The sequence below is a fragment of the Elgaria multicarinata genome, chromosome 19, assembly GCF_023053635.1.
Source record: "Elgaria multicarinata webbii isolate HBS135686 ecotype San Diego chromosome 19, rElgMul1.1.pri, whole genome shotgun sequence".
Taxonomy (NCBI): Eukaryota; Metazoa; Chordata; class Lepidosauria; order Squamata; family Anguidae; genus Elgaria; species Elgaria multicarinata.
The window spans coordinates 12134635-12149117 of NC_086189.1; the positions used below are offsets into that span (position 1 = coordinate 12134635).

The following is a 14483-nucleotide window of genomic DNA, read 5'->3' on the forward strand; positions in this document are numbered from 1 at the left end:
TCCCTTCCAACTCTGCTATTCTATGATTCCAGTTAAACTACGGAACTAACTACCACTGGATGTAGTGATGGCCACCAATTTGGATGGCTTTAAACAGGGGTTGGATCAATTCCTGGAGGAGAAGGCTATCCATGGCTACCAGCCCTGATGGTTGTGTTCTACCTCCAGTATTCGAGGCAGTAAGCCTTTGTGCACCAGTTGCTGGGGAACATGGGTTGGGGGGGGGGGGTGCTGTTGCGCCATGTCCAGCTGTGTTGGTCCCTGGTCGACAGCTGGTGGGCCCCTGTGTGAACAGAGTGCTGGACTAGATGGACCATTATTTAAATGTAATAAATAATAATCTAATATAATGAACAGGTTTGTTTTTTAAAAAAAATCTACTGCAAACGCCGCAGCCGTTGTAGTCAGCCATCCCGCCTACAGCCGGCACTTGCTTCCTCTCTGTACACACTTTGCTCCTCTGCTCTCGGCCCATGGAAGTACCCTCAGCCACCTCCTGAAGAGGTGATCTCATTAAACCAAGTGGGCACCTGCTGTGCCTGGCTAGCTTCTCCGGGAACAAACGCCCTCTTCATCCCGCTGAGAAAGAACACCCTTATCCCACCCGCAGCCACCAGCCGCATTCCCTCACTGCTGTGCTTTACAAGTGGGTGACAAAAACAGTTTGTCTCAAAACTGGGTGACTCATGCAGGCCCGGGCAGCTCCTTCGGTTCTCCTCATGGAGCCAAGAGCATCTCTCTGCCATCGCTCCGCAAAAAAGAGAAAACGTGAGCCCATACCTATAACCGCCCAACCCACAACCCTTTCCAGCCCTGAAACTAGTTTATTTATTATTTATTTATTTATTTTATTACATTTATATACCACCCCACAGCCGAAGCTCTCTATGCGGTTTACAACAATTAAAAATAGTAAACATTAAAAGTATACAAAAATTTAAAAAACATAAAAACAGTATAAAAACAACAGTATCCCTTTAAAAACAACAATTCTGGGGGCCATTAAAAACAAACGTAACGTTGTTAAATGCTGTTAAAATGCCTGGGAGAAGAGAAAAGTCTTGACCTGGCGCCTGAAAGATAACAGTGTTAGTGCCAGGCGAGCCTCATCGGGGAGATCATTCCATAATTGGGGGGCCACCACCGAAAAGGCTCTCTCCCTTGTTGCCATCCTCCGAGCTTCCCTCGGAGTAGGCAGCCGGAGGAGGACCTTAGATGTTGAGCGCAGTGTATGGGTAGGTTCATGTCGGAAGAGGAACAAGACCATTATATTCGAGGCAGTAAGCCTGTGTGCTGGGGAACATGGGGAGGGAACATGCTGGGGAACATGAGTGGGAGGGTGCTGTTGCACCAGGTCCTGCTTTGTTAGTCCCTGGTGGACAGCTGGTGGGCCACTGTGAGAACAGAATGTGGGACTAGATGGACCCTTGGTCTGATCCAGCAGGGCTCTTCTTATTTCAAAGAGGTTCACTTTGGCCACAGACACACCAGGCTAGAAAAGAATTAATAGAAGTATAGCTTCCAAATCGTGTGAGGTAGTGGTTCCTCTCTATTCGGCCCGGGTTAGGCCTCATCTAGAATATTGGGCTCCACAATTCAAGAAGGACACAGACAAGCGTGTTCAGAGGAGGGCAACCAGGATGATCAGGGGTCTGGAAACAAAGCTCTATGAAGAGAGACTGAAAGAACTGGGCATGTTTAGCCTGGAGAAGAGAAGATTGAGGGGAGACATGATAGCACTCTTCAAAGACTTAAAAGGTTGTCACACAGAGGAGGGCCAGGATCTCTTCTCGATCCTCCCAGAGTGCAGGACACGGAATAACGGGCTCAAGTTAAAGGAAACCAGATTCCAGCTGGACATCAGGAAAAACTTCCTGACTGTTAGAGCAGTATGACAATGGAATCAGCTACCTAGGGAGGTTGTGGGCTCTCCCACACTAGAGGCCTTCAAGAAGCAGCTGGACAACCATCTGTCAGGGATGCTTTAGGGTGGATTCCTGCATTGAGCAGGGGGTTGGACTCGATGGCCTTGTAGGCCCCTTCCAACTCTGCTATTCTATGATTCTATGAAAAGCTTTTTTTAAGAAGCTGTAAAAGCTCTTCTGAGTTGCACCTCTAGACAACATCACTTGGCCTTTGCTCTAGCAGCTACAGAAGCTTGCACAACTAACTTCTGGCCGGTGGTTAAGTTAAAGTTTACGGCCCAGCAGGCGACCGGGCCATTGCGCTGTACACGAACCCTTTTGCAAATGCAAGAGAATTCGTCCACCGGTGGCTTGTTCCCGATAATCCAAAGAGTCTTTGAAAAAAAAGAAGAGGGGAAAACAGCCAACAGAGCCCAGGAAGCCATAAAACGGCTGTGGAACAACGTTGTCACTTGAAATTCAGGCAAAGCTGGAAGCTGGATATGCAGAAAGGCCCTGCGGCACACTTGAGAATTGCAGGCAATTGCAGGAAACGTGCATTTCACAGTGAGGAGAACACTACAAGGCATGGAGGGCCGGGATCTCTTCTCGATCCTCCCAGAGTGCAGGACACGGAATAACGGGCTCAAGTTAAAGGAAGCCAGATTTTAGTTGCCTCTTCCTTGCTTCCATAATTAAGGGACACATGTGACTACAATCCTAAAAGCGGGCTTCAACCTTAGAAGGTTATTGTTGGCCAGGCCTTGTCCACAGCGTTTGGCGCGGATTCTTCAGCCTGGGCTTAAAAGACGAGGAAGAAAACCACGTGATGCATGTCGAAACGCACGGTCGGTTTGCCAACCTGGTCAGCCAGGATCATTGCCCCAAATGCCCACATGCCCAGGCACTGAACAAAACCCAACAGAAGTGCCCCCAGCTGTGAAAGACCAACAGAGAGCCGAGAGGGCCATCTCAAAGGAAAACTCCTCTCTGGAAAGGAGCATCTCTTGTATGTCATGGATGAGAGATGTGTGGTCCTCCAGATGTTATTGGACTTCTGTTCCCATTATTTCACCATTGGCTATGTGGGCTAAGGCTGATGGGTGTTGCAGTCCAACAACATCTGGAAGACAACACCTCCTCCATTGTCGTCCCTGCTGTACACCGTACTCCTTCTGTGCCCGAAGGAGCAATCCAGGACTCCGACTCAAACTCACCTGGCAAGTTGTTATTGACTAGTTCCAGATACTGATCCAGGGAAGTAAGAATCTTGTAGCCAGCGCTGTTGACGAGGATTCGGGGCTGCAGCCCCCTCTCAAAGGCCTGTGGGACAGAAACAGCCACACGTGAGCCTTGCAATCCTTTGTGCAACCTCACCCTAAAACTACATTTAACTTCCATGGGACTCTAGCTGGCATTCAGGGGTTTCCCTGGTCATCTAAGGCCCTCCTCAGAGTGTCTACTCTGAAAGAAGCTCGGAGGATGGAAACTAGGGAGAGGGCCTTTTCAGTGGTGGCCCCCACAATTATGGAACGATCTCCCTGACGAGGCTCGCCTGGCACCAACATTGTTATCTTTTCGGCACCAGGTCAAGACTTTTCTCTTCTCCCAGGCACTTAACAACATACACTGAGTTTGTTTGTTTTTCAACTGACCCCAGAATAGTTGTTTTAAAAGGATATTGTTGTTTTTATGCGTTCGATGGTTTAAGATTTTGTGTATTTGTTTTTAATGTTCACTGTTTTTAACTTTTGTAAACCGCCCAGAGAGCTTCGGCTATGGGGTGGTATGTAAATGCAATAAATAAATAAATAAATAAATAAATCTCCCATCCAGCCGCTTAGGAACACAGGAAGCCAGGTCACACCGTTTACTCTGACTAGTATAACTCTCCAGGATTCTCAGGCAGAGAACGGCCTTGCCCCATCCTGGTCCTTTTTAACTGGAAATGCCAATGATGAAAACCGGGATTTCCTGCATGCAGAGTAGGTGATGTACCCACTGCGCTACGCTGCCTCCTTTCAGGTTGCTGCGTCACGAGCCTTGAAGACCACAGCTTAATCACACCCACAGTGCCGAATGCGGAGTTATTCAGCCAACTAAGGCCTGGAGAACAAATCAGTTTCCAGCCTCATTTAAAATATTCAGAATTGTGAAAAGTCTTTTTTTTATTTTTTTAGTAGACGCAACCCACCTTATGGAAGCAGAACGTTTGTGTACAAAATGCAGGGAACAGCCTTATTTGGACTCACTTCCATTTAGAACAGCCTTCGACAAACTGGTGCCCTCTGGAGGTTTTGGACTACAACTCCCATCATTCCTGACCATAGGCCATGTTGACTGGGGCTGATGGGAGTTGAAGTCCAAAACTTCTGAAGGGTTGGGGGAACCCGATCTAGAATGAAGTACTGCACATTCTGGGCGGCAACAACTTTTCAAGGTCTCAGGCCTAACACAGCCTGGCTACCGAACCTTCAATGACAACCATCTGTCAGGGATGCTTTAGGGTGGATTCCTGCATTGAGCAGGGGGTTGGACTCGATGGCCTTATAGGCCCCTTCAACTCTGCTATTCTATGATTCTATGTTCCACACGGGCGCTAGCCCCGAGTTGAGTACTTTTCCGAGAAATCAAAAGGAAATCAAGAGTCAGGTGGCAGCCAGGCTACGTGAGAAGGTGCAAAACGTCCTTACCCAGAATTTTTTTTTGCAGTGCAAAGGGCTACTCTTTCTGCACGACAGCCCTATTTATTTATTACATTTTTATACCGCCCAATAGCCGAAGCTCTCGGAGCGGTTCACAAAAATCAAAACCATGAAACGCAACGCAAAACAACCCACAGTTTAAAAAACCCAAACCCAAAATACAATATAAAAAGCACAACCAGGATAAAAACCGCACAGCAGAAATTGATGTAGATTAAAATACGGAATTGAAACAACGAAGTTTAAATTTAAGTTGAATTAGGCGTTAAAATACTGAGAAAATAAAAAGGTCTTCAGCTGGCGACGGAAGGAATATAGTGTAGGCGCCAGGCAAACCTCTTTGGGGAGCTCGTTCCACAGCCGGGGTGCCACAGCAGAGAAGGCCCTCCTCCTGGTAGCCACCTGCCTCACTTCCTTTGGCAGGGGCTCACGGAGAAGGGCCCCTGGGGATGATCTTAAGGTCCGGGCAGGTACATATGGGAGGCAATTCTGCCCGGAAGCCGCTTTGGAGAACACAAGAGATCTCAAGAGCTACTCCGCTCCCTAACTAGAGAGCTCCCATCCCCAAACACCTGACCTCCACCACCCCCGACATGAAGTGAGAGAGAAAGGGGTCCTCACCAACTTATTCTCGTACAGCACCAACCCATAATTGTGCGGGACGATGCTGTAGCGGTTTCTCCACTTCTTGTTTTCTTCCAAGTACTGGAAGAGGTTCCCCGAGAAGATGGTACGGTCCTCCAGTGGAACCTAGAGAGAGAGAGAGAGAAAGAAGGAAGGAAATACTGTAAGCTGTGGGGTGGAGACACAGCAAGGATGGAGAGGGCTTTGGTGGCAGGCATTATCGTAGAAGATGGGTTCCTCCGTCATTCCTTCTCATACACACACATATACAAATGCCTTTTCCAAAATGGTGCTTGGGGTATTCATCGCCAAAACAAGATTGCGTAATCTTTTTTTCTGTCGAGGATCAATGGTGGAAGGGTCCAGACCCCAAAGTGGGTGGACCGCCTTTCTCTCTGGCTCTTTTGACACCCGCCTTTTCCCCCAGGATCATCCCTAGGCATCCAGGTTCCTACTTGCCAGAGGCAATCAGGAGGGTGGCATAGATTAAGGGGTGCGTTCCAAATTTGGACCTTCACATGTCCTGCAAGCCTCACAAGAGGACGTTACTTCAGAGTAATAAATAAGGTTTTAAGCTTTAAAAAAACATGAAGAGTCCACCAAAGGCCTATCTAGATTGTCAGCTTTTTTCCCCAACGGGAAACCCAGAAGCATGGCTTGAGAGCAATAGCTCACACCCATGTTCCCCAGCAACTGGTATTTGGAGGCATGCTACCTTTGATTGTGTAGTATATAACCATCATGATAAGTAGGCAAATGACAGATGTATCCTCCACGCATCTATCTAATCCCCTGTTAAGCCATTTAAGCTGGCATCCGGTAGTATATCTTGAGGAAGTGAATTCCATAGGTTAACTGTGCGACTTCATGCTTGCAACATCCCATGCCAAAGTTGAAAGATGACAGACCCACACACGCATATACACACACCGGGAGCAAAATTCCTGAAAGGCAGAACTTCAGTGGTTCTATTCCACCACCAACACCACCCTGAGCAGTCAAAGAAAAACAAATCCGCACGCATAAACTTGGAAAAACTGTTTTTCTGAATGCTACAAGGAATTGCCTAAGGCTACAACCCTTACAAGGGAGTAAGCCCCATCGAACTCAATGGTGCTGCCTTCTGACTAGACCTATCTAGGATTGTGCCGTACGTCTACATGGCCCAGCACATATGGCCCTTTGCAGAAAAGGGCATCGAAAGTGATCTTGGGGTTGGAAAAGCTTCCTTATGGAGGGAAAACAGAAACTTTTGGCTTTTCAGTTTAGAAAATGGCCACTGCAACGAAGTGTTGCAGCGTCAAATACCCTGTGTTCAGGAATCCACTGCTTTGTTCCTAATCCAGCTATTCTATTCCTCCGCCCTGGTTGTCTGTTCGCACCCCACACAACTGTCAGCAATCTGGGTCTACTGATTGTGCTGTTTGGGGCTGCTTTTAAAGGTGTGGGGTGGGGGGTTAATTGCACTTCTAAAATTTCAGACTTCCTCCAAGTATCCCAATACTTGGCCCCCTCTTGAGTGCTTTAAAAGGGAGTTGGATAAATTCCTAGAGGAGAAGGCCATCAAGGGCTACCAGCCCTGATGGTTGTGTGCTATCTCCAGTATCCGAGGCAGTAAGCCTGTGTGCATCAGTTGCTGGGGAACATGGGTAGGAGAGTGCTGTTGCACCGTGTCCTGCTTTGTGGGTCCCTGGCCGACAGCTGGTTGGCCAATGTGTGAACAGAGTGCTGGACTAGATGGACCCTTGGTCTGATCCAGCAGGGCTCTTCTGATGTGAACTTCTTTGTGAACCGCCCAGAGAGCTTCGGCTATTGGGCGGCATAATAATGCAATAAATAAATAAATAAATAAAATGTTCTTCACCAGCAATGGGGAGAAAGCCCTAGCCTGCCTCAGAGGGCTGTCGTGAGAAGGCACGTGCATTGCGTGTGACACTTGAAACATGCCAACGAATTATCATTCCCGCGACCATCAAAACATCCAGAGGCAAGGAGTTCCGCAGGCTGGGTGCAGCGTGAAGTGTTGATGAACCCTCACACCCATTAATTTCCGCAGGAGATCCTGCGTTTACGCATTCCGGTTTAGTCACTCCTTGCCTTTGCCAACTCATTCTCTCTCTCTCTCTCTCTCTCTCTCTGTGGCCTTGTTGTTGTTGCTGCTGTCAAGGCAGTCTTTAAGCAATTCCGGGAGTCCCAAAGCAAAGGCTCCCCATGAGTCAGGATCACTCACTTCCTGAGTGGGTTTGGGTGACCAAGGAGCATAAAAGGGGAATAAGCACAAACAGACGCGCTTGCAAAAAGCACGAGCCAAAAAGGGCAAATAGAGATTTGCAACGAAAAGGGGAAGGAAAAGAGAGAAGGAATTGGGGTGGGTGGGATGGGGTGGGTTCTAGCAATCGTGTACACCGGCCATCCCCAAACTGATGGTGTCCGGATGGTTGGGATTCCCAAATCCCATCAGCCCCAGCCAGGACTGCTGGGAGTTCTAGCTGGGGGAAAACGGGACCACACCAAATTGGGAAGCAGTGAGCTCCGCTGAGTTACTCATAGAGTCATAGAATAGTAGAGTTGGAAGGGGCCTGTAAGGCCATCCAGTCCAACCCCCTGCTCAAAGCAGGAAGCCGCCCTAAATGATACTCTGGATCACTCGCATTGGTCTTTTGGGGTGGGTGGGGTGGAGGAGGGTTGGCATCCCAATAAGCTGGTTTCACATGTGGATGGTCGTAGTCTCATATCCCAATCTCCACAGCAAGAGGATGCAGGAAACTTCTCCTGCTGGGAGCTTCGAGGAACCAAGCCCCGCATCGCTTCAGGACGCAGGTAGAGGCTGAAGTGGCCGGATGCTCCCCTGGGCAAAATAAAGAAAATTCTCTGCACACAGAAAGCTAGCATGTCAGGGGAGAAGCCTAGGTTATGACCTTTCCCCTGACACACTAGCTTTCTAGGTGCAGGCAGAAGGATTCCATCACAGGAGCACTCCTATTCCGTTATACTTAAGGGCTGCTTTCATTGCTGTGGTTCTGCCCATGCACTCAAGGTGCCCATGCACACAACCATGCACACAAGCCATGCACACAACCATGCACACAACAATCTGTCAGGGATGCTTTAGGGTGGATTCCTGCATTGAGCAGGGGGTTGGACTCGATGGCCTTGTAGGCCCCTTCCAACTCTGCTATTCTAAGATTCTATAATTCTAAGGTCTACTTCACAGGCACCGTTTGTGTGCCCGTCAGTAAAACTGGTTAGGTGGGTGAGTACAACAGACAGAGCTTTCCTGGTGGTGGCCCCAACGGTTATGGAACTCTGCTCGATTCTCACTTAGCCCCTTCAGTATAGGCTTTTAAAAACAAAAAGACTCTCTTCACGGCAGCCTTTCCTCAAGGCTGTGAATAGTACTTCTACGACTACGTGATCTTCTATCGTTCCTCTCTGTACATCGTTTTGCAAGAGGCCTTTTTAAAAAGCAACTTACAAGTACTGTGCATAAATAAATTAAAAGATGACACGCTCCCCCCCGCCAGAGGCTTTTCGCCTCAGTGAAAACTAGGCCAGAAGTGTGTTTACGTGAGACAAATATATACACACACACAGGACTACCCAGTAATGAGATGGGCACAGACAACACCCTTCCTCGCCAAGGTCAGACTTAACCACAAGGGGTGAGGCACCCAGGGATGCTTATTAAAGTTTGTTTGCTGCGGGGAGGCGCGGGGGCTGCGATAAACAGGAGGTCAAGGCAGACACAGCACAGGGACACAACTTCAGCTGCACCCTCAGCTGTTTACACACCTTGGAATTAAAAAGGATCTATCCCATTCCAAGAGACAGGATGGCAGGCAAAAGGACTCTCATTTGCAGCTTAGGATGAGACAGCCGGGAATCAGATGGGATGGGCAAGCCAGACGCCCCAACCAGGAGAGGGTTGCTCTAGGACAGGAAGACTCAACCGGGTGCTCTCCGGAAATTCTGGGCTACAATTCCCATGATCTCCAGCCAGCATGGCCTATGGTTAAGGATTATGGGAGTTGGGGGTCTAGAAACATCTGGAGGCCATGAGGTTTGCCGACCTCTGATTTAGTTAGGATTTAGTTAGGACAGAAGCCTCGAGTTTTGACGTGCCAGTTTAATCCTCAAATGGTCACAGCCAGAACTGCTTCCCCAGCTGCACATGCCAACTATCCACACATCCTCGAATCACAGAATAGTAGAGTTGGAAGGGGCCTATAAGGCCATCAAGTCTAACCCCCTGTTCAATACAGAAATCCACTTCAAAGCATCCATGACGGATGGCTGTCCAGCTGCCTCTTGAAGGCCTCTAGTGTGGGAGAGCCCACCACCTCCCTAGGTCATTAGTTCCATTGTCGTACTGCTCTAACAGTCAGGAAGTTTTTCCTGATGTCCAGCCGGAATCTGGCTTCCTGTCACTTGAGCCCATTAGTCCACATCCTGCACCCTGGGATGAACGAGAAGAGTTCCTGGCCCTCCTCTGTGTGACAACCTTTCAAGTATTTCATAGAATCATAGAATAGTAGAGTTGGAAGGGGCCTATAAGGCCATCGAGTCCAACCCCCTGCTCAATGCAGGAATCCACCCTACAGCATACTTGACAGATGGTTGTCCGACTGCCTCTTGAAGGCCTCTAATGCGGGAGAGCCCACCACCACCCTAGGTAACTGGTTCCATTGTTGTACTGCTCTAACAGTCAGGAATGTTTTCCTGATGTCCAGCTGGAACCTGGCTTCCTGTAACTTGAGCCCGTTATTCCGTGTCCTGCACTCTGGGAGGATCGAGAAGAGATCCTGGCCCTCCTCTGTGTGACAACCTTTTAAGTCTTTGAAGAGTGCTATCATGTCTCCCCTCAATCTTCTCTTCTCCAGGCTAAACATGCCCAGTTCTTTCAGTCTCTCTTCATAGGGCTTTGTTTCCAAATGCCACATTTGCCACTGCCTGCTCCCGGGTCAGCAATTCTGCCTGTTTTTGCTGTGGTCCCCTGCTCCACTTGAAAGCAAATCACAGGCTGCAGGCATAGAATCACTCCCCCACCCAACACACATCAGGTTATTACCCTTGTAATTAAAAAAAGGAAAAGGAAAGCAGATGGAGTGTTTGTCCTTTGTAATCCTGTGTTTGCCTTTGTTTGTTCATTTTTGTTTTTGTTTTAATCAATCCGCTTTTAATACTTACGTTTACAAAGCATCGTACAATTTGAAAGAAGGGCTACGTTGATCCAGCCAATGAAAGCCAAACAGCAGCAGCATAAAACAGTGGTTCCCAAAGGGGGCGGTACTGCCCCCTTGGGGGTGGTGGGGTTGCATAGGTCGGCGTTAAGAGGCAAGGAGGCAGCAGGGGGCGCTAAGAAGCAAAGGAGCAACAGGGGGGCACTCGAGGTGGTCTTTTCCGAGAAGTGCTTCTCCAGAAGGTCTTAAAACCCAGGGACATTTTTATGGGAGAAGGTAGTTGGTCCCAAGCCATATAGGGGAAGAAGCCACACATGTATTAATACCAAGAGTCCTTTTAACGGTGAATTGAAATGTTTCAAAAGCACCAAAACAGTAATGAAGAGACATGGCCTGCTTGGTGTGCCCCGCCACGCCGGGTGCAAAACAGAGGCGTTTGCTCTCTTTTCCCTCCCTCCCTCGGCAAGCCTGCAGTGGGTGCTTCGGATTTTGAATAAATATTCAATTAATTGTTACTGTTTTGAATTTTATTGTTATTATCTTCCTTAGCGGGTTGTTGAAAACCGCTAGTCTGAATAATTATTTTTATGGTGTAGGGTAGTGTAGGGGGCACTGGGCATGAGTTTGTGGAACCAAGGGGGCAGTGACCTGAAAAAGTTTGGGAGCCACTGGCATAAAATAAAAAGCTGGGGCAAATAAAAAGGTCTTAGCCAGGCGCCCAAAAACTCAGCAACAAAAAAGGTGCCAGGTCTACCTCGCAAGGGAAGATACTGCCCTGCATGAAAAGGGCGTCACCACCGAGAAGGCCCTCTCGTTGGCTGCCATTCGCCTCGCCTCCGAAGGCAGGACTGCCCAGGGAAGAACCTCCGATGATGAACACAACATCTGGGCAGAGTCATACGGGAATTCACCGCCCTTCAGATAGGAACTGCCGCGCGGACTTCAGGATGCCTGGCTGGCATCCTGAACTCCGCGCGGCAACATTTCGTGACAGCAAGCCGTCACCTTTCCAGATTCTCCCACATCAAAATAACGACACAAGTAGAGTCCTGCGGATTGAACCAAGAGTCCACCTAAGCCAGCATTCTGTTCACACATGGTCCGACCAGCTATCAACAGATACTGGAGGTAGCACAGAGCCAAGCATAATTCATCCGCTCCTTTATATAGTTGAATTTCTGGCCTTTTACAAAAGTTTGGGGTTTTCATTATACTTCATATAAACGGATTTAAAGATCGTTTCCTTATATACTACACCTGAAGAAAGGTTCATAAATACGCTTCCGTGCACCCAGAGTCATCCTCCATCCTTTCTCTGCATTGGGTGCCTACCCATTTCTTCTTGCGGAGAGAGAGAGAGAATCATAGAATCATAGAATAGCAGAGTTGGAAGGGGCCTACAAGGCCTTCGAGTCCAACCCCCTGCTCAATGCAGGAATCCACCTTAAAGCGTCCCTGACAGATGGTTGTCCAGCTGCCTCTTGAAGGCCTCTAGTGTGGGAGAGCCCACAACTTCACCAGGCAATCAATTCCATTGTCGTACTGCTCTAACAGTCAGGAAGTTTTTCCTGATGTCCAGCTGGAATCTGGCTTTCTTTAACTTGAGCCCATTATTCCGTGTCCCGCACTCTGGGAGGATCGAGAAGAGATCCTGGCCCTCCTCTGTGCGACCACCTTTTAAGTCTTTGAAGAGTACTCTCATGTCTCCCCTCAATCTTCTCTTCTCCAGGCTAAACCTGCCCAGTTCTTTCAGTCTCTCTTCATAGGGCTTTGTTTCCAGACCCCTGATCATCCTGGTTGCCAGGATGATATATAGTGACCATCCTGGGTTCGTTTTATGAAGAGTGCTATCATGTCTCCCCTCAATCTTCTCTTCTCCAGGCTCAACATGCCCAGTTCTTTCAGTCTCTCCTCACAGGGCTTTGTTTCCAGACCCCTGATCATCCTGGTTGCCCTCCTCTGAACACGCTCCAACTTGTCTGCGTCCTTCTTGAATTGTGGAGCCCAGAACTGGATGCAATACTCTAGATGAGGCCTAACCAGGGCCAAATAGAGAGGAACCAGTACCTCACGTGATTTGGAAGCTATACTTCTATGAATGCAGCCCCAAATAGCATTTGCCTTTCTTGCAGCCATATCGCACTGTTGGCTCATATTCAGCTTGTGATCTACAACAATTCCAAGATCCTTCTCGTTTGTAGTATTGCTGAGCCAATAAGATCGTCTACAAGATCTTCCAGACTCCTCCCTGGGATCAGAACATCTCCTTCCACTTCTTTGTCACCACCTGGAATGGCATGCAAAACAGAGCTGGAGGCTTGCCTGACGCCAGCTCCCTGGCATCCAGTAGCGAGGGGTGCCAGAGGACCGCAAACGCTCGGGGATCCCTCTGGATCAAAGGCTCAGGACAGCCGACACACTGCGTGACCCGTCTGCGTCTTGGAGTCGCCTGCCTCTGGCAGACAGGCAGGGCTGCAATTAAGTTCTAACTGTGTTTACACTGTGAAAAGGATCAACTCCAAGGGAGGGGGGGAAGAATAAATTTGGCCGACAATACAAACAACCGAACAAGGGGTTGTCTAGCAGCCTCTGGTTTCAATTTCTCCCGGTCTCTCACACACAAGAGCTACTGTTCCCGCAGGAGAATTTAATTTATTTATTTTATTACATTTATATACCGCCCCACAGCCGAAGCTCTCTGGGCGGTTTACGACAATTAAAAATGGTAAACGTTAAAAGTACACAAAATTTAAAAAAACATAAAAAACAGTATAAAAACAACAGTATCCCTTTAAAAACAACAATTCTGGGGTCCATTAAAAACAAACTTAACGTTGTGAAATGCTGTTAAAATGCCTGGGAGAAGAGAAAAGTCTTGACCTGGTGCCGAAAGGATAACAATGTTGGGTACAGGCGAGCCTCATCGGGGAGATCATTCCACAGTCGGGGGGCCACCACCGAGAAGGCCCTCTCCCTTGTTGCCATCCTCCGAGCTTCCCTCGGAGTAGGCACCCGGAGGGGGACCTTAGATGTAGAGCGCACTGTACGGGTAGGCTCATGTCAAACCTCCCTGTTCCAGCTATCAATCTGGCCGCCGCATTTTGCACAAGCTGCAGCTTCCAGACCGTCTTCAAAGGGTGCCCCACATAGAGGGCATTGCAGTAATCTAATCTGGAAGTTACCAAAGTGCCTTTTGACAGATAAAGACAGCCTCGCAAGTTGCTAGTCCACAATTAAGTTTGCTTAACTCGCATGCTTGACTGAATGTACCGATGCTAGCCATTTGTTGCACAGGACGGCCGGGGGGTGGGGGGAAGCGATTCATCAGGGTGGAATTGTAATTCACATGCATAGGGTGCGCCGCCTCGACACACCTGTGCATTTTCCTTGTGTGGGCGCTTTGTCGAATAGCGTCACGTTCCTTGGCATTTGGAAGCCCACACAGGAGCTGACGTGGTTCTATTTTGACTCAACAATTCTAGGATTCCATGGTTGGGACTGGTCCGTGAGGTCCCTTCCAACTCAACAATTTGAGGATTCCATGGTTGGACTAGATGGTCCGTGAGGTCCCTTCCAACTCAACAATTCAAGGATTCTATGGTTTGACTAGATGGTCCGTGAGGTTCCTTCCAACTCAACAATTCAGGATTCCATGGTTGGACTAGATGGTTCGTGAGGTCCCTTCCAACTCAACAATTTGAGGATTCCATGGTTGGACTAGATGGTTCGTGAGGTCCCTTCCAACTCAACATTCTAGGATTCCATGGTTGGACTAGATGGTTCGTGAGGTTCCTTCCAACTCAACAATTCTAGGATTCCATGGTTGGACTAGATGGTTCGTGAGGTCCCTTCCAACTCAACAATTTGAGGATTCCATAGTTGGACTAGACGGTTCGTGAGGTCCCTTCCAACTCAACAATTTGAGGATTCCATGGTTGGACTAGATGGTCCGTGAGGTCCCTTCCAACTTAACAATTCAAGAATTCTATAGTTTGACTAGATGGTCCGTGAGGTCCCTTCCAACTCAACATTCTAGGATTCTATGGTTTGACTAGATGGTCCGTGAGGTC

General features: G+C 48.5%; 1 protein-coding gene across 1 annotated transcript in view; it reads right to left on the minus strand.

Annotated features, from left to right (window-relative positions):
* Nucleotides 1-14483, minus strand: part of NIBAN2 (niban apoptosis regulator 2) — a 413466-nt gene that overhangs the window by 346344 nt on the left and 52639 nt on the right. Inside the window, exons 3-4 of the mRNA XM_063144774.1 lie at nt 5231-5359; nt 3122-3227 (exon numbers count right to left, since the gene is read on the minus strand). Of these exons, the coding sequence (XP_063000844.1) occupies nt 3122-3227; nt 5231-5359 (235 nt within the window). The remainder of the gene's footprint in view (nt 1-3121; nt 3228-5230; nt 5360-14483) is intronic.